Source organism: Protopterus annectens, chromosome 9.part0, assembly GCF_019279795.1.
Source record: "Protopterus annectens isolate FY-2018-M chromosome 9.part0, PAN1.0, whole genome shotgun sequence".
Taxonomy (NCBI): Eukaryota; Metazoa; Chordata; order Ceratodontiformes; family Protopteridae; genus Protopterus; species Protopterus annectens.
Window position 1 is genome coordinate 1,930,262,906 of NC_056743.1, and position 25,638 is coordinate 1,930,288,543.

Genomic DNA, 25,638 nt, shown 5'->3' on the forward strand with positions numbered 1-25,638 from the left:
AAAACACTGGCTCTGCTCCTGCCATACTCATAGGTTCATAGGTAGGTACTAGGCATTGGCCCTAGGGCCTATATAAGCCTAGCCAAAAAGGTATCCTGGCTTTCGCCACCCAAGAAAATTATTTTCCTGTGCCACTGTCGAGCAGAGCCAAAGAAGTGATCCTCAGGGTGAATTTCCTATTTCCCATCCAGTTATCAAGATTTTTCTTGAAGAGTGCTAATGAGGAGCTTTGTTTGATATAGATAGGTAGTTTGCTCCAGAGTATGGGAAGTCCCTGGGACAGGAATCTATCCCTCCAGCATGTTCTGTTTATTGTAGTGACAAGGTTTAGGTCCCTTGAGTGTGTAGCTCGGAGGGACTGAGATTTCTTTAAGTGGTGTGTATCCAACAGCTCTGGGTTTGACATAGCTTTGTATGTTAGGCAGAGATCGCCTCTGAGTAGGCGATATGTGATGGAGTGAAGCTGGAGATTTTTTAGATGGTCTGCATAGGGCATCTGTTCGAGGCCAGTAATCCTCTTTGTGAGGTATTTCTGCTGCCTTTCCAATTGTTGTAGATATCTTGTGAGGTACATACTAAAAGGGGCATCATACATTATAATGGCTCTAATGAGTGATGAGTAGAAGGGAACAATGACCTCTTTTTTTCCTGGATGAGAAACCTTTTGTGATGAGGTGTGCCACGTAGAAGGATTTCCTGACTACTGTGGCAATGCAATTATCAAAGGAGAGACTACTGTCCACCTGTGTCCCAAGGTCTATTATCACACTTTCGGTGTTAAGTTTACTACCGCCTATGCAGTAGTCCATGGGTACAGAGTTTTTACCAAAGGGGATGACAGTGCACTTTTTGGCATTGAGCTTGAGGCCATGGCTTTGACACCAAGCATCTGTCTCAGTGAGGCCCATTTGTAGGATGTCCACATCGTTAGGAGTTTTAGTTATGGCTCCTAGTTTGCAGTCATCTGTGAACTTTGTTAGCCAAAGACCATCTGTGTTAGCCTGTACTTCAGAGAAGTAGATACCAAACAGGAAAGGATCAAGGACTGATCCCTGTGGTACTCCATTTGTCACTGGCCTGAAGTCAGATTTGGAGTCAGCTACTTTCACAGTGTGGGTTCTGTCAGTGAGCCAGTTGGCAACCCATCTTGTGACATAGGGATTTATACCTAGTTTAGTGAGTTTATCTATAATTCCAGAGTGGGGGATAGTGTTGAAAGCCTTGGCAAGATCTAGATAGGCTGTGTGAACCACCTTACCCTCGTCTACAGCTTTGGTGACTACTTCAAAGAAGTCTATCAGGTTTAGGAGACATGATCTGTCTTTTACAAACCCGAACTGGATGGGTTCCAGAGTTTGGAGATTACCAATGTCTTTGTTTATAAGTTCCATGATGATACGTTCCATGGCCTTGCAGACCAGGCTCGTCAGGCTAATGGAGCGGTAGTTCCCGGGGTCCGTGGTGGCTCCCCCTCTGTGGAGTGGGATAACCATTGCTGTGTGCCATTCAGTGGGCACAAAGCCTGAGGTGAGGCTATGATTGAACATGGTACTTAGGTGGGGTGCCAGTTCGCTCTGTAATTTGTGTAGAACGCAGCCTGGGATGTTGTCAGGTCCATTGGATGCTGTGTTCTTGGCTTTGGAGAGTGTGGTTTTTACCTGTGCAGCCATGATTACAGGAACTTTGCATTCTTCCGGTATAGAGATAGGCCCTTTAGGGGGTGGGGGGTAAAGTTAGCACTGAACCTGTCTGACAGGATGTTGGCAATATCAGTTGATTCTGTATATTTAGTGCCATTGTGCTGTAACTCAGAGCAGATCTGAGTGTTGCCATTGAGATTCTTGACATAGCTATAGAATGCTTTGTGGTTGTCTTTAGAATCAGTGGCAATTTTGTTTTCATAACTAGCTTTGGAAGATTTTATGAGGGATCTCAGCTTCTTACTGAGGCTGACCAGGGAGTTCCTCCAATCATGGGATTTTACTCTTTTTTGCAACAGTTTCTTTCCTCTGTTGTAGAGTTTGTTTATGGCAGAGGACCACCAGATTGGCTTCCTTTTTTTGGAGGATAGCATCTGTTGTAGAGTTTGTTTATGGCAGAGGACAACCAGATTGGCTTCCTTTTTTGGAGGATAGCGTCTTGGTTCTGTTTGGGATAGTATGATCCATGCACTCATGTAAGTGCTTATAAAGTGCAATTGTGTAGGATTCAGTAGTTGTAACTGTATTGTCCATCTGCATAGGTGTCATGAAGTTCACCACTTCTGTCTTAAGAAGCATGAAGTTGGCTTTGGAGAAATTTTTTACCATGGTTTCCTTAATGGGGGGTGGGGGTGGGGGCAGGATGTGGATATCTAGGGTAATTAGCTTATGGTCAGATCGGCCCAATGAAGCGTTGACTTCAGGTGTGGAACACCGGTCACTCATGCTGGTAATGACTAGATCTAGGATATTGTTGCCCCTGGAGGGGGTGTGGATAAGCTGATCCAGAGCATTGGAGTTTATGAATTCCAGAAAGCGTTGAGCGAAGGAGTTGGTACATGAGTAGTTTTCCCAGTTAATGGTGGGGTAGTTGAAATCGCCCATTATTAGGGTGTTTGGTTGAAGCCTAATATTTTCCTGTACATCAAGAAAGGAGGAGTGGGAATCCTGGGGCATGGTGGGTGATCTGTACCAAGCTACAATTTGGATTGCAGTTTTGCCCAGAGTTAGTTGCACTCGGATAACCTTGGCTGCATTATGCTGAGCAACTAGCCTGGAGGTGTGGATTTCCTTAATGAATATGGACACACCTCTACCCTTGGTGTTCTGGTCCAGATTACATGGCCGAAAAGTGCGGCATGAGTTATAGCCTGGTAGTGCATGTCAAATCCTCTAAGGGTAACTGTGAGAACAACTTAGCAATCACAGCCAAGGATAATCATAAGGCCTTTTACAGCTACATGCTTAGCTTAAAAGATAGGACCTAACATGTGCCAAACTAGTGACTAACTGTATCACACACACTGATACCACAGAGATAACAAACCTGCTAGTGGACAGATTTGGTGAAAATTTCACTCCCTTATCCCCTCCAAACTTATAATAAAATTTGCCCCCAACTTTCCCTGCACCCTACATATCCAAAGAGCAGGTCATTAAAACCTTGTCTGAGGCAAAACAAAATACAACCTCAATGGGACCAGACATCATCCCAGGCTGTCTTCTAAACAAACTAAAACATGAACTAGCATCACCTTTAAGTACCCTCTTCAGTCATAGCCTAACCACTGACTTTGTTCCTGTGGAATGGAGAACAGCAACAGTTATTCCCCTCCACAAAGGTGGCTTAGCAATAGACCCAGGGAATTATAGACTCATAAGTCTGACCAGCCCCATCTATAAAGCCATGGAACTCATCATCATAAACCTTATAAATATAGACAGAGGCGACCACCAAACCCTGGATCCGACCCAATTCAGCTTTGTCAAGGTCAGATACTGCCTGTTAAACTTGGTGGATTTCTTTGAAAATGTGACCAGGGCTATTGACAAGGGCAAATCTGCAAACACAGCATACCTCGGCTTGGCAAAGGCCTTTGACATAATCTCATACTCAGGCATTACTAATAAACTTAGCAAACTAAATGTAAACTCCTTTGTTGTAAGATGGGTTGCCAGCTGGCTCACAAACTGGTCACACACTATCAAAGTGGATGACTCCACATCTACCAGCAGACCTGTCACCAGCAGGGTGCCACAAGGGTCAGTGCTGTGCCCCTACTGCTTGGTATATACTTCTCATAAGTTCAGGCCAAAACTAAGGGGCTGTGGCTGACCAAGGCTGTGAATGACTGCAAAGTGGGTGCAATTACTGAATCCCCAAATGATGTCAATATACTTCAGGAGGGTCTTATGTAGACCAACAATTGGTATCTCAGTCATGGACTCAAACTGAATGCAAAAAAATGCATTATTCCTTTGGTAAAAACAATGTCGCTTCACACTATCAGATTAATAACAATACCCTATGTATCTAAGAAGTGGTAAGAGATCTAGGATCACAAGTACACTGTGACCTTAAATTTAACCACCGCGTGTCTACTGTAGTAAGGAAGGCTTTCTACATAGCACACTTGATTAGCAAAGGCATAGCCTCTAGAGAAAGGGAGGTTATAACCCCTCTATGCTCATCACTAATCAGGCCCATAACTGAGTATAATGTCCCTTTCTGCATGTACAAACACTTGCAACAACTGGAGAGACCTCAGAGGTTTCTAACTAAGGAGATCAAAGGATTCCCGTACATGCCTTTCACAGACTGACTAAAGTCCCTGTCACTATACTCAGTATCATATAGAATTCTCAGGGGAGACTTATGACTGCCTTACAGAGCAATCTCCGACTCAAACCTAATGAATTTGTTGCACATCCATAAATCAAACAGGGCTAGAGCTACCCGATCCAGGAATCTAAATATGTCCTGCGACTTGAATAGGATGTGCTAGAGGGACAGATTTGTCTCCCAGTGACTGCAGCATCTTTGGAATAGACTGCCAATTCATGAGAAACAGAGCACCTCTATATCACTGCTCAAAAGGAACCTGGGTGAGTAGATGGGGCACCGTAAATTCTTAATGGGAAAAGCACCCACAACCCTCCTGGACATGGCTAGTCATTAATATATACAATCTTAGGTATTGACTAGAATATCTATGGTATTACATTGGGATGAAACAGCTAGGTTTGAAATGACCTCTGGGTTGATACCTAGTAACCTCCCATGAGCCTATGATGCTGTTCCTGACAAGCATGTTCTAATGCGTGCGTAACACCTGGGCCTCCACTGAAAATGGACTCTGTCCCAGTCAGACTTTCTTGGTAAACAAATATTAAATAAATAAAAATAAAGTGGGTAACTTGTTGACCACACATAACCAATAGCTCTTTTGTCTCTTGCTAAAACTGTCTTAAGTAGACTACATACATAATTGAGTTCTTCCATGGGGTTCTAAATCTATAGCCTCCGTAATAAGACTTGTGACATGCACATGTCTGTAAAAAAAGAAAAAATAAGTTCTCCATCCTCCACCAGTCTTCAACCCTCAGCCCCTTGTTCCTGTACATCTTCAATATTCAATGTTCAGAATTTAAACTCAAGGCCAAGATAGACTTTCAAAGAGTTTAGCGCCAAAATACATAGAATTAAATGCCCTTTTAACTACCCAAGCACCCAATTCCTTTTTAAATTGGGTAATCATTTAATCCTTCAAAAACAAACACCTCCAATACTCCAATATCACATGAATAGGAATAAACACTGAAATGTTTGATAAGGTTCTTTTAATTAAAAGAACCTTATCAAACATTTCAGTGTTTGTGTTCCTGTTTCGTATGTTAATCATTTAATCCTTCTAAGTCTAAGTGGAATCGAGTTCCACCATCCACCCACTCTAGGGTGAAAAAAAAATATTCATATTACCTTTGGTTTCCCAACCAATACTTCCATTAGAAAATTGCTATTCCTTGTAGCCACCTGATGTGATTTTGTGTAAATTTCTACAAAAAGTTCCATAATTCTCATTATATAGATATTTGTGTATAGTAATCAGAACACCAGTAACACATTTGTATTTAACAGAAAAATAGACAATTCTTTTAACTTTTTACTATAATCATATCCCTAAAATTTCTACCTTATCTTGTAAAAGACTTCTGAACTCTTTCCAGCCAATTTAGAAGAAGCCCACAAATATAGCTCATCCAAATACCTCTGTAGATACCAGTTATCAATGAGTCCAGTTAACAAAGAACCGATTTTATGAATTATATGCATATTCAAATGCCCACAATGTATTGTTTGTTGGCAAACTCATCATAAAAAGATCTAAAAGAACTGGTATCAACATGGATACCTGAGGTACTCCACCATTAATTTCTTTTATCGTAAATGAATTATCACTAACTCATTCCATGTCCTATGGAAAAAAACTATTTTTTTACCCATCTAACAACATAATGATTAATATCTACTTTTTCATTAAATATGCAATAATATTATGAGGAATTGTATTAAAAGCCCTTGTCATATTTAAAAATAAATGGCATCTACAGGCAAACCTTTGCCCAAGGCTTCCATATGGGGTTGATAAGCTACTAAACATTGACTTTGTAAGGATTCGTTGGTAATGTGAAGATTTTTAGGGTGTAAATTAGAAGGTTATGTACTTACCAAAAAGCTAGATCTGCAAGAATGGGTCCATCCCCAGTAACTAATAAGACTGTAGACAGTAGGATTACCTGGCAATCCAAACTTCTTCATGCTTCTAAGTACTTCCCCTATCCTATAAGTCACCATACATATCTCCCTCTCTATATCTGAGGTTAGCTGCTCTAAAGAAGCAAATATATATATAAACCTCATGATACCTTCTTGGTAGGGGAGGGTGGGCAGAGTTGTTACTGAAGATGGACTCAACTCTTTCAGCTCTAGCATTAAGGTAAGTGCATATGTGACAACCCAGCACTGGCCCAGTAAACAAGGAGTCTCAATCCTCACCACCGGCAGCAGTGGGGGACGTTCATACTGGAAGATGCCAAGTACACACACAGTAAAGTGCAATTTCCCTTAAGAGCACACAAAGACCACAGTAGATCTGGGGCTGATTTCTCCCTCTTTCTCAAGATCCCCAGTAAGACTCTCCACTGGCACATCTGTAGAGTTGAGATCTCAGCTGAATGGCCAAGCTAAGACCTCCAGCACCCTCTCTGTCCAGCCAGTGCTTTGTGTCCCTGCCCAAGTAGCTGACTCACACACACACACTTTGAGATTTGATTTATACATGAACACACACACACACACACACCTGGGAAAGGCTGTCACAGGTTTAGTAGCTATGCCCCCTTTTGCCCAGACTATACAGTAATTTGGAATGCCACTAGCCACTCATCAGCTACTTTAAGACCCTTAACAAAGGGTGTCCAATCTTACTGTGTAATGTTACTATTAATCCAAATGGTAGTTGTGACCAAGAGCAAGGCTATTAGGAGTGGCCTGCACAGTGTCACCAAATAGATAGGCAAGTACTCTAAGAGCTTAAAATATGTCTCACAAATATCAGCCACAATGATAGGTTTAAATATGTTTAATAATAAACAATAAAATAATAAGAAAATAGTAAATCATCACAGTAACTCCAGAGTTCAAAATCACAAGAAATATTTAAAACAACATTGCAGGACAATCTCAAATAAATACAGAAAACATGTAAAGTAATCTTTACTACATTCCTTAATCAATCTAAAAGAAATTACTGTACCCTAGTTAACTTACTTACACAGCCAGGTGCACAGTCTCTCTCTCTCAGAAAGTTCTTAAATTAATATCTCAAATATTGCTGCTGGGATACTTGCAGCATGACATTACTTTTTGTCATCTGGCTTCAGCTCCCAGACTCAAAAACAACCACTGTGGTAGCATTTAGCATCTACATGTGAAAATAGATAAACAAAAGCTTTTCCTCAGATGTTTGCAGATCCTGGAAGGCCTAAAACAATAAAACACTTCTACATCTCAAGCCTAGTAATTATCTCTCTTTCAAGACAATACATACAAAAACTTCAAGTTCTAGACACTGTGTCTGTTAATGTACTGAAACTGAGAGATAACATATTTTGTTTATGGCCCAGCTATAAAGTAACTTAACCTAAATCATTCTTCTGAAGTTTTGCAAGTTAATCTCTTGTGTTTCAGTTTCCCCTATTAAACAGTTGCAACAGTGTATATAAAACATATCTCTTCAGCACACGTCTATACAATATGACATGCAGTTCTAACACATTTGTAACACAGGCATATGAATCACATTGAGATACATAAATGACACATAACCATTTACAAAATTCCAGATAGTTGGGCTGGCAGTATCTCCTTTTGTTACATTTCTATATAAATCGTATTAGTATTCACAAATTACATAATTTACAAAATTCTGGATAAGTAGGCTGGCAGTAGCTCCTTTGGTGATAGCATAGCTTTCATATCTAATAAGAGTGAGAGCATTCTCAGCAATTCATAGAGGAAAGTCCAAAGTTCTTCCTACTGGGTGGACTCATGGACAACACGCCCATAATAACAGTAGCTTCAAAAACAGATCCTATAATGCTTTACAAAGGTATTCAGGAAAGACAAAATAGCTGTTGTGCAAATATCAATAACGGATGCATTTCTGGAAAAACATGATCTACTAATGACAGGCAATGGCTAATCATACCAAAGATAACAAAATATTATGCCATCAGCGAAAAAGAGAAAATCTGGAAACTCTGTAATCCAGGGTCTTGGAAGAGAAAGCAACAAAATGGTCTTCTTTGAATATGAACTTGGTACTGTCCACATCTTACTTCATCTGGGAATAAGGAAGTCCAGTGGAAAGAACAGGAAATTCCGAAAACCTTCAAGATGAAGTAAAAGCTATAGAGGAGTGTCTTCTCAAATGTTTGGTATTTTATCTCTGCAGCACCAGCAGGCTCAAAGGGAGCAAAGGTCATTTATTTTAAGTACAAGTCCTGTTGTGGTGCTGAATTTCATAGCAGTGGTCTCAACAACTAGACACCCTTAAGGAAGGCTTTACAAACATTCAGAAAAACTAAAGAATTACACTTGTGACCTTGGTTTAAGTTAGAGATAGCAGACAAATGTACTTTAAAGAAGGAGTAACTTAATCCAGTCTCAATAGTATCTGCTATATATATTCTAGTACTGCTGGAATAAAAGCAGAAAATAGATCTAAGTCTATGGAGTAAGCCCAAACATTGAACTACAGGCAGCACATGTAGGGATGGGTAAGACTTGCCCAAAGATGGGTCAGCAGTGCTTTTTTGAGACTCAACAACACGTGTTTTTCCGTCAACTGAAGCAGACGAATTGGAAACTAGGTCTGCTGGGGTCAGTAAGGAGCTAAGAGGATGACTTTGGCTTTATAAAGTTTTGTATTCTGGATGAATCCCATTGTAATTAAGTGAGATATTGCCAGATATGCCAGGAGAAGTAAGGCAGTGGATGTGTAACATATGCCAGCATAGCTAGCCAGATTTTTGTAAAGAATTATATAACATTTGCATATCAAACTGATTTGTACAGACGGTTGTGTTGAAACATTTATTTGTAAAGGTGCCAGTGTTAAAAATATACCAGCATTGAGTCCTGTTGAACTGGGGATTGTGCAAACATTATGGTACTGAAGTGACTGAAAAACACTGGAAATATGAGCCACAAAGCACCATAGAAAATGATGAAGTTTATATCACATGGGATCATCTATTACCAACAGTTCAAAAGATAGATGCTAGAAAACCGGATATAGTGGTCCATGAAAACAAGACAAAAGTAGCATTGATCATTGAAATCGCCACACCCAGTGACTACAGTGCCTTGTGTGAATGTATGTATGAATGTATGTATGTGTATTACACACACACACACACACACACACACACACACACACACACACACACACACACACACACACACACACACACAGTCATAAAATATCAGGATTTGCAGGCAGAAACGAGAGCAATGTGAAAGAAAGATACCCAGACAGTTCCAATAGTAGTGGGAGCAATGGGTCTTTTGAAAAAGAATCTACAATCATATTTAGATATGTTAACAATACATGTAACCCAGTACGAATTGCAGGAGTCATTACTAGGCACATTGCAGGTGCTGTGAAGAGCAATTTTGGCTGACATCAAAGACTGAAACAATGCTAATTTCATGAACTTTAATCTTACTTTGACTTAAGAATGAGGTCCATTCCCATCATGGTATTAGAAACCCAAAGGAAGGAGATACAGGAAATGTTGTAACTGGGGGTGATCTAAGAGTCCAGCAGTCCCTGGTACCAAAGAAAGATGGCAGCATCAGGTTCTTTGTGGACTACAGAAAACTGTCACAGAGTCAGATGCTTACCCCATGCCTAGGACAGATAAAGCCTTAGAGCAGCTGGGTGGGGCTAAGTATCTCACCAGTATTGATCTGACCAAGGACTACTGACAGGAGCCCTTGATTCCCACTGCTAGAGAGAGGTCAGCCTTTGTGACTCCTTTTGGATTATACGAGTTCACAAACATGCCCTTTGGGGTGAAAAATGCCCCAGTGACCTTCCAGAGGCTGGTAGATCATGTCCTAGCAAGAGCAAGAGATTATGCCCTTGCTTACCTGGATGATATTGAGATTTACAGCCATTCCTGTAATGAGCACCTTCAGCATGTCAAGGAGGTCCTGGGTAGACTTGTAAAGGCAGGGTTGACCACTAAACGCAGTAAGTGTCAGGTGGGTATGGCAGAGGTCTCCTTCCTAGTTCATAGAGTGAGGAGAGGTAAGATCAGGCTAGAACCTGTCAAAGTGGAAGCCATTTATGTGTGGCCTGTCCCTGTTACCAAAAAGCAGGCGAGGGCACTCTTGGAGACAGCAGGGTACTATAGAAAATGTGTTCCCAATTATAGTACAAAAGCTGCTCTGCTCACAGACCTGAAGATGGAAAAAAAAGCAGGTGAGGGCACTCTTGGAGACAGCAAGGTACTATAGAAAATGTGTTCCCAATTATAGTACAAAAGCTGCTCCCCTCCCAGACCTGCAGAAGAAAAACAGGCCAGATAATGTAGTGTGGACCCCAGCCTGCGAGCAGGCATTCCAAAAGCTTACAGGAGCTTCGGGAGGATCCCCTGTGTAAGCCAGTCCAGATCACAACAAAGCACCTGTTGTGCAGGTGAATGCTTCGAAACATGGAGTGGGGGCTGTACTGAGCCAGGTTTCCTCAGTGGGAGAAGAGCACCCAGTGGTATATTTCAGCCATAGGGAGAAGTGTTATTGTTATGCAGCTGTAGAAAAAGAAGGTTTACAAATAGTATGAGCACTGCAGAAACTTCCACCCTATCTGCATGGAAGGAAATTTGTTGTAGTTACAGATCACAATCCCTTAACATGGCTACATTGAGTCAGCCAGCAAAATGCCAAGTTATTAAGGAGCAGCCTAGGGTTGCAGGCATATGAAATGACAGTGCAGCACCGTACTGAGGTTAGCAATGCCAATTGCAGATTGGCTCTCAAGACAGGGTATGGGTTAATGTATTCCCAGACAGGCTCATTCCTCTCAAGCAACATTTATCCAGGTTCACTTGATAAATTAGCTCGAGTCTTCAAAGGGCGGAGAGATGCAACAATGTGAGGTATTGCCATGTATGCAAGGAAAAGTAGGGCAGGGGATGTGTAACATATGGCAGTACAGCTAGCTGGAACATAGTAAAGAATTATGTGTTATTTAAATATCAAACTGATTTCTACAGACGTTTGTGTTGAAAATGTATTTGTGAAGTTGCTTAACTCTACAGCTGTGCCATTAGGGAGTCTTACTGAGGACCAGACCACGGATTGAGTGTGTTCTGTGTGCTCTTGAGGGAAAATGTTGTAAGGTCAATGGATACAAATGTTCCTTCTCAGGGTTGACTGGGAACACTTTCTGGTCAAGTGACTTGCTTAGAGACACATGGTAGGCAAATGGGAGTGGTCTTTTTTTTTTTTTATCTTGGAGACATGTGTAAGGCCCAGAACTGTGAGAAACACGCTTTTCATCAAAAAGGAAAGGGAAAAAAAGAAGTTATGTCTTACCATAATGTTCCATCTGTGTTGCTGATCTTCATTCAGTCATTACAGATGGGTAATTGGTTCCATCCTCAGAACCGAGCCAGCCATATGCCAAGCTTGCATCAGCCAGAGGCTACCTCTGGTCAAAATGACCCACTGTTATAGGACAATGAGATCCACCAGAAACCTTCGGAAGGGGGAAGGAGGGTGGGAAGTAATGACTGAACGAAGATCAACAAAACAGATGGAACATTGTGGTATGACATAACTTCTTTATCTGATGATGTTAATCTTTGTTCAGTGATTACTGAAGGGATACAGTCCCCAGCTACCTTTATTCCTGGGAGGCCCTCATGGAAGGACATTCCTGAGCACCATTGAACCAAATAAAGCTCTTCCTCTAGAGGCCAAATCCAATTTGCCATGAGTGATGAAAGTATGAGTTCTGGCCCAAGTTGCAGCGGCACAGATCTCATTTAGAGAAGCTCTAGCATGAAAGGTAAAGAGGTTGCTACCGACCTTGTAAAATGGGCCCTGACAGTTCGAGTTAAAGGGATGTTGTGCTTTTTGTAAATAAATGTTACACAGTCTTTCAACCATTTAGCCAATGTGACCTTAGAAATGGGACATCCTAATCTAGGTCCAGAAAAGGCCACAAATAACTGATCTGATTTGCGAGAAGGTCTCGTTCTGTCTAAATAAAAATGGATTTGTCTATGAATGTCTAGGGTACGTAGGCAATACTTCCTCTGTTTGAATGATAGGGAAAGAAAACTGGCAGGTCAACTGTTTGGTTATAGACAGTTCAGAAATGACTTTAGGCAGAAAGGACGGATTAGTTCTCAGTGATACTCTATCTTTATGGAAAACCAAATAGGGGCATTTGATGCACAAGACCTGGAGTTCAGAAATACGTCTGGCAAAGTAATGGTGACCAGAACAAAGTCTTCCATGATAGAAACTTGAGGATGCTGGTTCAAATGGAGGCGCAGTCAGGGTCTGTAACACTAATGACAGGTCCCAAGGCTGCGTTGGTTTTCTAAATGGGGGGTTTCAAGTGAATCACACCTTTTAAGAAAGTTTTGTACAACTTGTGTGACATAAGTGAGGAATCTTGGTAACCATTGTGAAAATTAGATACAGCAGCCAAGTGAACTCGAATGGTAGAAGCTAATAATCCAGACTGAAAAGATTTGAGAGGCATTCCAATAGTAGAGAAACAGGAGCTGAGAAAGGATCCATACGTTTTTATTTTAACCATATGGTAAATCTTTTCCACTTGCTGAGATATCTTAGTCTGGTGGAAGATTTATGAAAAACAATAAATATGTCGCGCACTGAGGAAGAAAGGTCATGGTGCCTGGCAATCACGAAGTGGAGGAACCAAGCTGTGAACTTCAGGCTGGTCATGTTGGGGTGAACCAGGTTCTGCGGAAGAGAGAGATCCACTCTGGTGTTGAATTGAGAATCCACAGTCGATCTAGCTGGTGAGGCCATAGAAAGAGAAACCAGATTTGTCGAGGCCAATATGGTGCAATGAGGATTACTTTGCTTTTCAACTGGCAGGCTTTCTTCAGAAATTGGGGAGAGAGGAGGAAATGCATAAAGTAGACCAGAGAGCCAATCATGGACTAGAGTGTCCCTGGGGTGACTGTCCCCGAAGGGGGATCAGGGCAAGGTAGTTGCTGCATTTGTGGTTGGTTGAGGAAGCAAAGAGTTCGCAGCAAGGATAGCCCCAGCGGTTGAAAATCTCTGCCGCCGTTAACAGGATTGAGGGGCCACTCGTGAGGCTGGAAAATGTACCAGCTCAGTTTGTCTGCTATCACGTTGGAGCTCCCGGGAATGTGCATTGCTATCAGAAAGCGGTTGGTAGCTATCACCCAATGCCATATCCTCATGGCCTCCCGACATAGTGGGTATGGGTATGATTTGGTTTTGCTTTGTTGATGTACCAGACTACTGACATGTTGTCCAACTATACTGCAATAGTCCCTGATGGAAGGATGGAGTGGAATGCTTGCAATGCTAGAAGCACCACCCTCAGTTCTAGGGCATTGATATGCAGATGGACCTCTAGTTCTGACCAAGTGCCTTGGACTATCTTCCCTGAAACAGCCCCCCACCCCATCAGGGAGGCATCCGTGGTCACTGTAGCCTTGGGCTGATGGGGGGGTGTGAAGGGATGAGACCATTGTAGAGTTTCGTGACGTCCACCAGATTTAATCCTGCTTGCACCTTTGAGTCTGTGCAACTTGCTTGTGTCTAGGAAAAAAAAAAAAACGATAAATTCTAGATCCTGACAAGAGGGTCTATATCAGAACATCGAAGTATTAAAACTTCGAATGTTCTGATATCGAACACTATTCAGCGAACGCCAAGAATAGCGAAGGTGCAGAACAGCAAATTCTTTCCTTGGGACTTCGTTATTCTTAGCGCTGTGATGGAAAGTTACGGGTTTGGTTCAGTTAAGTGTCCGATTGTTTGTACGTTATGGTTAGAGGCAGATTAAGTGAGTTAGGATTAGGGCGTGGGGTTAGGTGTGTGCGATAGTAATGGACCTTAGGGTTAGGGTTTGGGTAAAGTGGGTAGATAGTAGTGTACATTTAGTTTAGTGTAGTTAGATGTAGGAAGTGTGTGTGGTTGCTGTTTGATATGTGTGTGTATTTCAGAGCAGCAAATTTTTTCCCATGGAAAAAATTTGCTGTTCTGAATGTTAGATATTTTCATGTTTAGATGTTTTGGGGCCGATGAAATAGTGGTCGCTATTTTCATCTTTCGATAACGTGATATAAACGCTGACAAGAGGTAAGATAAGACTTCTGCCAGTTTATGGAAATGCCTAGGCTTTGTGAAGAGAATATGCCATGGCTTCTTCCAGTAGACGCCTGGTGGGGGTTGGTAATGAGCCAGTCATCTAGATAAGAAACACCTGGAATCCTTGAAGTCACATGTGGGCTGACTGCCATGCACTTGAACACTGGGGGCTGCAGATAGTCTGAAGGGCAGTCCTCGAAACTGGTAATGGCTGGCTCCCACACGGAAGTGAAGAAATCTTGGTTTGTCCATTTTTATGTGGTAATATGCATCTTTAAGATCTATAGAGCACATCCAATATGAGTACAATCCGGATCCTATCTGGTCTGGGGGGACTATTTGGATGACTTTTTTTTGTTTTGTGACAGCCTTGATCTCTGTAGTGCTGCTTCTTCCATTTAGTTTGAGGGGGGCAGGACAAAGATTGAACGGGGTGTGATAGCCTCTGGTGATTATCTACTGTACCCAAGAATCTGTGGTTATGATTTGCCAGGCAGAAGGGTACGAGGAGAAACACCCCCCCTGCTTCCAGAGGTAAACTGGGCCACCCTTCAGCAGCGCTAGTAGGGTTGACCAGAGAAAGAATCTCTGGAACCCTGGTTTCGCTGAACTCCCCTGCCCCGAAAGGGGCATCTTCCATTGGCGTTTACCCTACTGTTCCTGCGGGAGAACTCGGCATGTGCATCATGGAAAAGGCCCTGTGATCTATTATGCCACATCTTTTCACTCCTCTGATTTCTGGAACAGAATCTCTGAGGGGAAGAGAAACGGACACCAATGGCAGATCAGGTCTTACGATCTTGTTCGCATCTAGCCAGTGTGTCTTTTACTTTGGGTCCAAACAAAGAAGAGGCTTCAATGGGAGCATTCAGTAAGGAAGCCTTGAAGGGGTCGGCAAAGTGGCATGCCGTCTCATGACTATGCCTGCACCCACCGCTCTAGCTGCTCCTTCTGTGATGTGAGAAATCAGGCGCATGGAGGAGTTAGAGACTGATTCGAGGGTGGCTATGAGGACACTGTCACAGACCTAATCAGACACAGCTCCCAAGGATTCAGAGAACTCAGTTATAAAGTCCCTTTGAAGCTTGGTGAAATGTGCCAAAAAGTCCAAGGACCTGACTGCAAAGGTCGATGATGCGAAAACATGCTTCCCTTGTCTATCCACCACCCGGGACTCCTTGTTGGGTGGATGGATAGTCTGGCTGTCTTCTGCCAGTCCCTTTTTAGTTACGGCCACCACCACCATGGCATCTACTGGGAGACCTTTAGACCAGTGGGGATCATTCTCGGGGGAGTCATGGTGTCAGGAGCCTTCTAAGCACGCTGCATGACAAGCAGAGTTGGGGGGCAGGCACAGAAATAGTGCAGGAACACAGACTCCTCTGAGGAAGGGTTGGAGGACTTCCAATCACCTCTGTTTCAGAATATCAAGGATGTACCAAAATGACACAGAGGGTGACCGTTGGGACCCTTCCCCATCATCAAAATCTGTGACTTCCATCAAGGACTCTACCGGAGAGTCCACTTGCTTCCTCTTGCATGTGCTCTTGCGATGTACTTCCTTGGAGGGAGGTTGGAGAGGACAATGGAAAAGGGGTCTCCTGTGTGACGGTGTCCTGAGACTCCCGTGCCCAACAGAAGTGGCTTTAGTCAATTGCAGCCCAGAGAAGGAGATAGATTCTGACAGTATAGACTTGCCTTTCTAAGACAAGGGGCCTCTCCATGCCCAGAAGGCTGGCCCACCTGATGAGCTATGGGAACCCAGAACCAAGCACGACAACCTCTGAACCAGGGGCACACCCCACACCGACAAACCAGCCCCCTGGTCTGAAGTCTCGAGGGCTGTGAAGCCGAGGTGCACCAACAGCACAGCTACTTTCCTGAAAAGTGACCAGTGGGACATGCAGAATAGACATGCAGAATAGGTTGGAATCTGTGAAGAAAAATGATCACCCCCAAAAGGGAGAGATGTCCTGGAGGTAGAAATTCCTCTGGCCACAAGCAGTTTATCGACAAGGCACACATCTTTTCAGAGAGACTTCTTGCATAGATGGTTCTGATCCTACTTGAATAATGTCAGCACCAAAGATAACGGTACTGTAGCACTAGTGTGCACCAAAAACTCTGGTGCCGATGAGGTTTGCACCATCACTGATGGTACCGAAGGTGTCTGCACCAAGAACAAGGTAATCAGCGCTGAAAAGGGTTGTCTGCATGGAAAGGGTCAGTGCCGAAGGAGTCTGCACCCAGAGGACGGTGCTGAAAATGTCTGCACCAGTAAAACAGTCTGTGCCGAAGAGGTCTGAACTGGAAAGATCAGTACCGAAAGGGTCTGCAGCAATTCCAGGGACTGTACTGAATAGGTCTGCAGAGGGCTTCGGTGCTGAAGGGGTCCGCACAGAGTACTTCAGAGCTGAAAAGGATGTGGATGTCAATTCCAAATTGGTTCTGTCAGTTTTAAACAGAGTCTGTCCATAGGGTCCCCAGCGGTAGATGGAAGAGACAGAAGATGCCTCAACATGACTTTTTGTGTGTGTGTGGGGCTTCAAAGGAGGCAATGAAACCTCCGTCCCAGAGATAGCCTCGCTGAAGGAAGTTTTTAGGAGGCAAAAATTTTTATTCCTCTCATTCAAGGTACGAGTAGAAAATTCTTACGTAACCCACACGGAAGGTCAACAGTGAGGTGGCAGACAAACAGTAAACACACAAAGCATGCACGTCTATAAACACCTTTTAAAAACCAGGACTTCTTTTTTGTCAGATAGTTACTCAAAGAAAAGAATTACCAACAATGGTATGAGAGAGGCTAGCCAAGAGGATAAGGAAGAGATTACCAGCGATTACAAGGTTACCTAAAGGTAAGAAATATTTTGAAATAAAGAAAAAATGCGATAGGGTAAGATAAAGACCAAGCTATTAATAAAAACTGGTAAATTGTTGAAATATCTGATAAAATATTGCACAAATATACTTAGTGCAAGAGAAGTGGTTTGACGTGGCTTAGGCAACATGGCAAAAGAGATCCAAGTAAGGTAACAGGGAGAGGGGCATGCTGGGTAACAGCTCGAGGGTTTTACGGCTAACACAAGCTTGGCATATGGCCGGCTCAATTCCAAGGACAGAACTTATTACCCATCAGTAATCAATGAACAAAGATTAACACCAGATATCTTACTTCAGTTCCCTTGTGCAGTGATACTGTTTTGTAATTTTCTTTTTACTTTATTTTAGCGAAAAATTGTTTGCATTTTTTAAGTTCATCCTGGGACCTTAGTCTTGTAGCAAGAAATCTGTAAGCGTAGTTTTTTTTTGGATGTAGAAACCAGTTGAAGTGTCTGTATAAATTTGGTGCGTGTGCACCCCTGCCCATTATGCATCAGTGGTTAGTAGTACCCTGTATATAGACAAGACACCTAGAAACCAAATAAGTCTATATAAAACTACCTCATAAACTCCAACATTGGCAACTAGTTAAGTAACACAGAGCAGCTAGTTTGCCAATTGAAGAGCACTGCCCCTTGAATTTAGTATTATTTAGCCTAGTCTGGACAGAAGTACCCTTAAGTCAGCCCACTATTAACCCTTTGTGCACCACACCATTGTAGCTCACCCAATAAAGAACTGACATTGTGGGTATGCACTTTCCCAATTTCTCTGTTGACAACCATTTAATTCTCACAGAAATAAAGTACTGTGTGATGGGATATAGATATCTGGAGGCAAAAAATACTCGACTATCCGGTTGCCAGAAACACACTACCCATCCTAACCCTGCCCCAACAACCATACCACTTTCACCTTCAAACCTGTGCCCATATCCATTTCCCTTTCTCTGGAAAAAAGTCACACTACCTCTCTAAACAAAGGAGAAAATTAAGCAGACATTACTAATTTTAGATCTACAGCAACCTTATCCCTCTCCAAAATACTTGGAATGTAACTATTGAAGTATTTCATGCAAAAGAACCATCTCGACATTATATCCTTCCCAAAGTACTAACTGCACTTCTACTCTGTACAGATACGGTCAAAGCTAGAGATAACAAACTAGTCTAAACTTGTCTAAAGCATTTGACAGCACAGCAAACTATTCCTTCAAATCTCAGCCCACCTTTGTATGGTTCAAAAGCCATCCATCCAAAAGACACACAAGCTTTATAAGGGCAGAAGCGTTCTCAGAAACAGAAGTAAAATATGAATACAAAACAGGGTACAGTTGAGATGAATAGAAGCAACATTAAGATAGTCCCATGATAAACACTACTGCAACTCAACACGCGAGCCACATCATAGCATAGCATGTCCAGTGACTACATAAACACCATCAATGCAGAACTTAATATGAACAAATTCTGCAAAGAACAGGTTGCATAGCAATGTTAAATTATCCCCCCCCCCACCATACAATGCAAAAAGCCAGTAAATCATGGACCATGTTTGCAAGGCTGATTAGGTGGCTAAAACAGCAGTACAGAAGGGCTCCCCCCTCTCCTACTTTAGTTTTCATTCATCTTGTCTCCCCCTGCTTTCCACTTAATTCACATCACATTAGCATGCAAAAAATATCCCCTCACACACGCAGGCAAGCAGTCCTCCATAGTGCTTCACAACCAACCATTGGTAAACAAAGAATGAGAAAGCCTAAAAACTCTAACCTTGCAAAAATAAAAAAATTTAACACTTCACCCCCCCCCCAAATCATGTACAACCACATCCAAACCTGGTGTAAATTTGGCTACCACCATGCACTCAAAACTACGAATCATAGGTTAGTATTAGCCTGCCATTTTAAGCCTAGCCAATTAACCCATGTGAGAAACCCTGCACCTTGTTTGCAAGTCAATTGTCTTAATTATGCCAACCTCCTCCTTGTAACCAATGTAGTAACCTGCTTAACCTGCAGTGTCATTCATGTGTGCATATGCAATGGGACTGCACATAATCCTGAAAAGTTACAGCAGCACTATCATACTGCATTAAACAGGCCAATATTTTTAGCTCTACTGATGACTTCCATATGGACACCTTCTGCAGGTCTGGGAAACATGAGCTGCCAAGAATCATAGGTGCCTGCTATGCCAGCCAGAAAGCTGATGCCACAAAATACACAAGCATTTTTGAAGGAGACCAAAACTAGGGTGGGACGCTGGCATAATGGTTAAGGTGTTTATCTTACAGGCACAAGGTTTGATTCTCAAATGGGGTAACTCCCTAGGCTTAAAGTGGCCCACAAGGACAGTTTGCATAGTACTAACCTATGCACAATCATGAGTCTATGAACAAATTACCAAGTTTTAAAAGTCCCTCAAAGAGAAAATTTCAAAAGAGCATTACCTGCTTTAGGAGTTAAACCTTCATTCCCCCAGGAAGACAGCCCAGTGGTAGAGTGGGGGAAATGACTTTCCAGCCAACAATGCCTGCCACTCCATTTTGTGAGATAGCACCAAAAGCAGGAGCCATATTCAAGAGAAATTTGTACTATAACTACCAAGCCAGTAACTCATGGCCCTGGCAGGTGAGTGCACACATGCATATAAAAAAGGAGCATTAGACAGCTGCAACAATGTAGTATCCTCATTAAACTTGATGGAAAGGCAAGTTTTAACAAAGCTATCCATTTCCAAGATGGATGACAATTCCCCATAAACCAGTAGTAAAGACTACCTGGCTTCCCCATAAAGTTGAATTCATGGCATACTGGGGGATTCCCCTTTCCCAATGACACTTTAGCCGCAGTACTGGTTGTTAGACTAAGGGGGCCACCTTACTGGCTCAGAATGCTGTTTGCATTCCTAAGGTTTGGGGCATGTGGGAAGAAAATCCAAAGACTAGTAGAGCACTAAACATGTACCAAAGACGTACAATTGCCTAGACCCTTAAAAACAGTTGCATGTAATTTATGAAGATCAGTTCTCTCTGAAAGGAAACCGCTACTGTTAAGCAACAGGTTAGTGTGACAATAAACGCTACTGTACGTTTAAGACCCAATTCATACACGTGTAGTGTGGTATCACAGATGTCCCCGTCAAGGTACTGCACCGAGCAGTTTGGGGAAGGTAAGACTATGTTGGGTATTCTTCCTACTTAAGAGGTGACACTTCCCAGCAGAATTCGCGGTTCTCAGTTTAAGCCCATTGTGACCAATATCCGGGGAGACTGGACAAGACTATGTTGGGTATTCTTCCTACTTAAGACTGACACTTCCCAGCAGAATTCACGGTTCACAGTTTAAGCCCATGGTGACTAATATCCGAGGAGATTGGACATGTCTAGCATTTTAATCCAGCTACGAATGAAGTTGACCATTCTAAAAAAAAAAAAAAACTAGTTTCGCTAGAAACAGCTTACAGCATCCCTCACACAAAAAGCAGCAATCCAGCCAGTAGCTCTATGAACAGCTAACTGCAACTCCACAAAAATGAAGCGGATCTCTTGTATCACCTCTGTTTAAGTGAATGACATTGCACATATCTGCGCTGGCACGGGTAGACCCAGGATAGAAGGCTTCAATGAGTGGCTGACAAAAGCTACAGTGAGAGACTTTAAAGACAACAGTAGGTTCATTAGTCTTATTTAAGAAGGCGCTACACGAGAAAGATGAAATACAAAAAGCATTTATTAATCAAATTGCACAACAAAAATACTGGAATAAAACAAGAACATTGTTACTGGAATAAAACAAGAACATTGTATATGTGAAACTGTTGGTCTCAGTATTACTCACATTTGGAAAGACTTCATTGCATGACAAGTCATAAAAAATTAAAGCAAAAGTTTACTGTGACATGGTTAACATTCTACCTAGAACCACAGATCTTTTTAGACCTGCACACAAGAAAATTCATTTACTTCACAACGAAGCGTCCAGATGCACACATGTGCAATAGTAACAGTTTAAAATTGTCTACATAAGTTCAGTCTCATACAGCAAATCAGCTGCTGCAGTCCTTTTCTCCAACCCAAAATGGAAGGACTCTACTTTATATGAAGAAATACGCCGGGATTTGCACAGGTTCAGAGTCCAGCCATGACATCAACACTGTTCGAAGCCGCTACAAACAACCACGGTGAGGAAAAAAACATTCGGCGCTTTACTTAGTTTTTAAGACTTGACAAGACCTGTACCAACCAAACGGTTCACAAGCCACAAGGATGACCCAGCCTTCATCACCAATCGGCTCCTGGACCGCAGTCTGCGATCGGAGTCCATCACCAAGTTGTGGTCTGCACTGTGTGTGGTCCTCAAGAGCACTGGGCGCGCAAGCTTCTCACCTTCGACCATCACAGGAAGAGCTCGTCTCCCTCGGTGGGCCCCGTGGGGCTAAGCTGTCCTGACTTCGTAACAAATTAGAGAGCAGAATTTTTCGATCTGCATCAAGCCACTCATCAGAAAGCAACGACTGGTCTCAATACGGGGGCAACTACAAGACCACCTTGTCGGCAAGTTAATGGCTGATCAGGAGCCGTAGGCTCGCTTCTGACAGAACTATGGACACTAGAAAAGGTGCCCACAACTGGCTGAAAAGGCGTAACGCCTTCGGGCTCACCCGGTGTCTCTTCCAGTTCAAGGCGTGCCTTCTTACTGGGCAGGAAGTCAGGCTCCAATATGGCCTTCTGCCGAAAACAGCTACTCGTCCGTTTCCTACAACCCCGGAGCTGAGAATCCTCCGCTGCTGCTACATCTGCCTGCGGACATCTACCAGCATTTGGATTCACGTTCTCTTTATCGCTCACTTCCGTAGTATCACGGGCCACCGGGGAAGAATTACTGATCACAACTTCAGCCATCGGCTTCTCGCATTGAATTTCTACCGGCTGGGACTGGCAGTCCATTTCTGCAACCTCGGTCACAGACGAAGTAACGTCAGGATTTGGGCTAGCTCTAGCATCGACCTCCATACTGTCGCCCTCCGTATAGAACCCGTTTTGTTCCAGCTGTACTTTAGCACTGAGGTACATATCACGAGCGTTCCGCATCACTAACGACAACTGTAAGCTTCGGTGGAGTCGTACGCCTCCCCGTTGTAACCGACAGTTATACATCTTCCAGACAGACAGGCTCATGATACGATGCGCTTCCTGTTTCAATTCCATACTTTTAATTCAAGCACAACGAACTGAAAAACCGTTGTTGACAAACTAGAACCTTTGTTTAGCCAAATCTTCGTGTATTTTTAACAAGAACTTTAGTGAATGAAAAGACAAGCTCCGCGAGGCACTTTTTATAGGCTATACTTCCACCAATCGGAAGCTGCCCCACCCCTCCTGAAAAGTCCGACACGTAGCACACGACCCTTAAAGGGACCTTCTTCTGTTATATGGCGTTACCATTGGGATCGTAATTCGTTGTTTACGTATCTCGCTTTAAATTAATGAGGTCACTCGTTTAACGCTCTAGTTTATTTCCTGCTGCTAAAGTGTTTGAATCATCACTCGCTTCTTTGGAACTTTACTATCAACGGAAAAAAGTGGGGGAGGGGCGGACGCATCCTAATTCAAATCTAAAGCATCCTAATTCAAATCTAGAAGTTCCTCGGAAACCCTTGTTTTTACTCCTACAAATCTGTGTCCATTTTTCTCCCCGTTGACTTTTTCGTGTACTATAAAAGAACGGCTGCATGATGTAATCGGGGTGGGTTGTTAAGAAAATACAGTGGACGGTAAAATAACTGCCGCACAGACTTCAGACACAGTTGACTGCATCAACCTGTGCGAAGTTGTGTTTTATGAATAGCGTTTCCCGAGCAGTAACGTAGCTAAGGTGCATTTTTTGTAATACCCTTTGCGTGCAGAGTGGTCTGGCGTTTAACTTAATAAAATTGAAATGCTATCATGGTTCAGTGTTGTTTAGTAATTTACTTGATAACTGGGCGAGGTTTTACAATGGCACCCCCCCCCCCTCGTTGTGTAAACATTAGTACAAGGAGCCATTCTTCACAATGCGTACAGTTTATAAACAATCCCATATTAAAATAAATCACAAAAAAAGTAAACGGGGCGGAATAGCTTATTATGTACAACTAACGCTAAGGGTAATTAAAAATCATGCAGGAAGCTTTTTTCAGTATACATAACTAATCATTTTAAATGTAAAATGAACACATCTATAACCGGCTTGTTTTTCAAGCGTGAGAAGCTATCATGGGGGGTATTACACTACAGGCCATTCTGAATATCCACGGGATGTACTTATGCTTCAGTAACATTGAATAGGGCCAGAACAGCGGAGAAGTAGCAAGAGACCCGTAGTAATGCCAGTAGTCTTTATATGCGTCAAACTTTCTTAGTTTCCTACCTCTCCCTCCCCATTTGTCTCATTTTACTCCTTTCCTCTCTGTGCTACATTAATTTCATTGATTTCCGTTTTAATCTCTTTTGGCAGTATTCGTCATTCTATTCCTCCCCTCCCCCACATGTGCCCATAAAAGCTCTTCCGGCTACATTCGCATATTTTCTACTGTTTCCATGACTATATTTGGTGCCTGTCCGTGACATCAAGGGGTGGAGTCTATTCGCTCCCTATAAGCCTATCACATTGATGTCATCAGCTTCCTTCGCCTTATTTGGGTGTAGGAGGATTTTCCACCGAGGTTAGATGATTCTAAATTGACCACATAGAGAGTTAATTCCCAGAGGCCTTGCCTGCATTTTTATCGGCTGGAGCGGATAGATGTAGGCTCAAACTGACAGGGATCTTTTATTGCATCCAATTTACACCAGCGTTTCACTCGAGAACAGGATAAAATTGAAAAAAATAAGGGTAAGGGTCCAAAGTCAGGCTGCTTTTTTGAAATACCTCTGGCTACCCCAAAATTGATTATCAGCTGGTTCTGGTCCTTCAGGGCTCCCCATACCTCTTAACGCAGGACAGCCTGGGCAGTTGTGTCTTGGGAAGGAACAAGAAAAACGGTAAATGTCCAGACATTATAGACTAAGAAATATTTTCTGACTTTCCACTAAATATTGCAGGAGTCTATGCGAATACACCTGACGTACTGTGATATGATGTAAAAGAAAATAAGTGAAATAATTCTACATCAGGGAGTCTTTGTTTTGGTAATAAAAAATATCTGCTTAGGTTTTATTTTTTAATCATTGACTTGAAGCTGCATAGCTCTCAACCTCCCTTCTATAAAATGAGGAACACTAGCCCTCTTAATGTGGAACAAATGGGCAAAATGTGAAACACATCCTAATGGCTTACTAATAACTTCAGGTCATAGGATGGTTGAAATATGCTGGTTTTACTTATAAAAAAATCTTTGAATTAATTCATGTGAATCGTTTCCATTTACCATGGAATTCACATTCCTAATACTGAATGTGTCAACAGAACTTCGAGGAGCATGAGCTTTTTAAGACCCCAAATGAGGTACGTTCCTCATAATGAGGGTATGCTTGAAGGCTTGATTTGTCCAGCAAAATCCTTCGTTTCAGTAGAAAAAGTCTTACTTTGGCCACTTGAAAAGGTACTAAACCATATCGTCCAACACTTTTTAAACGGGATACTTTTAAAAACTACTGACTTGGATTGACATTAAATGATTTGCAACAAAATACATTTTCAGTAATTTGCTGAAAATGGCTACGCCGTTTAATGTACTAACTGCAGTCTTCGCTATTCATCCCCAGTCACAACTACATTTGAAGCAGAATCAGGGACATTCCTGAAATCAGTAATAGCTGAGATGGGCTGGGGCATGAGACTAGTGACAACTGTCAAAAATAATTCTAAAAAATGCATTTAGCAGTTTCATTTCATAATAAAATTCAGGATCAGCAGTTTTTAATAGACTTGCCACTAACTTGAGGGTAGTATTTTGTCATGCTAGTTTATTTCACAAATACAAACATGTCATATTTGATCTCATTTGTTTTATTGTTTTACTACTTTGTTAAGAGGGCAAACCCACTAGGCAACCATGTCACTTTCCAGAGCCTACGTGGGTGCACATGAGTGCAGAATGTAGTTCTGGAAAAACGAGAGTAAAATAAAATCTCATGATAGAAAAATGCAATATAGTATGGATTTGAAAAAGACAGCTGTGATATTCACAGGGAGCTAAGAAGAAGTGGAAGTGCAGTGGCAGAATTTGGGAAATGGTCAAAGTTGCAGGACAATTCAATAGACTGCCTTTTGGCTAAGATCACATGTACAGACCCTGACTCATACCACCATTTTTAAAAAATATATATGTA

At 42.3% G+C, this 25,638-nt stretch overlaps 1 protein-coding gene across 1 annotated transcript; it reads right to left on the bottom strand.

The window, feature by feature from the left end:
• Positions 1–21,037: 21,037 nt before the first annotated feature.
• Positions 21,038–22,648, bottom strand: IER2 (immediate early response 2). Its single transcript, XM_044084739.1, has one exon. It carries the CDS (start codon positions 22,531–22,533, stop codon positions 21,826–21,828), a length of 708 nt encoding a protein of 235 aa, XP_043940674.1. The 5' UTR covers positions 22,534–22,648; the 3' UTR covers positions 21,038–21,825.
• Between the last annotated feature and the right edge of the window lie 2,990 nt (positions 22,649–25,638).

Bases quoted from the DNA above. Each gene is read 5' to 3' on its own strand.
- IER2 (XM_044084739.1), bottom strand. From the start codon at position 22,533: ATGGAATTGAAACAGGAAGCGCATCGTATCATGAGCCTGTCTGTCTGG.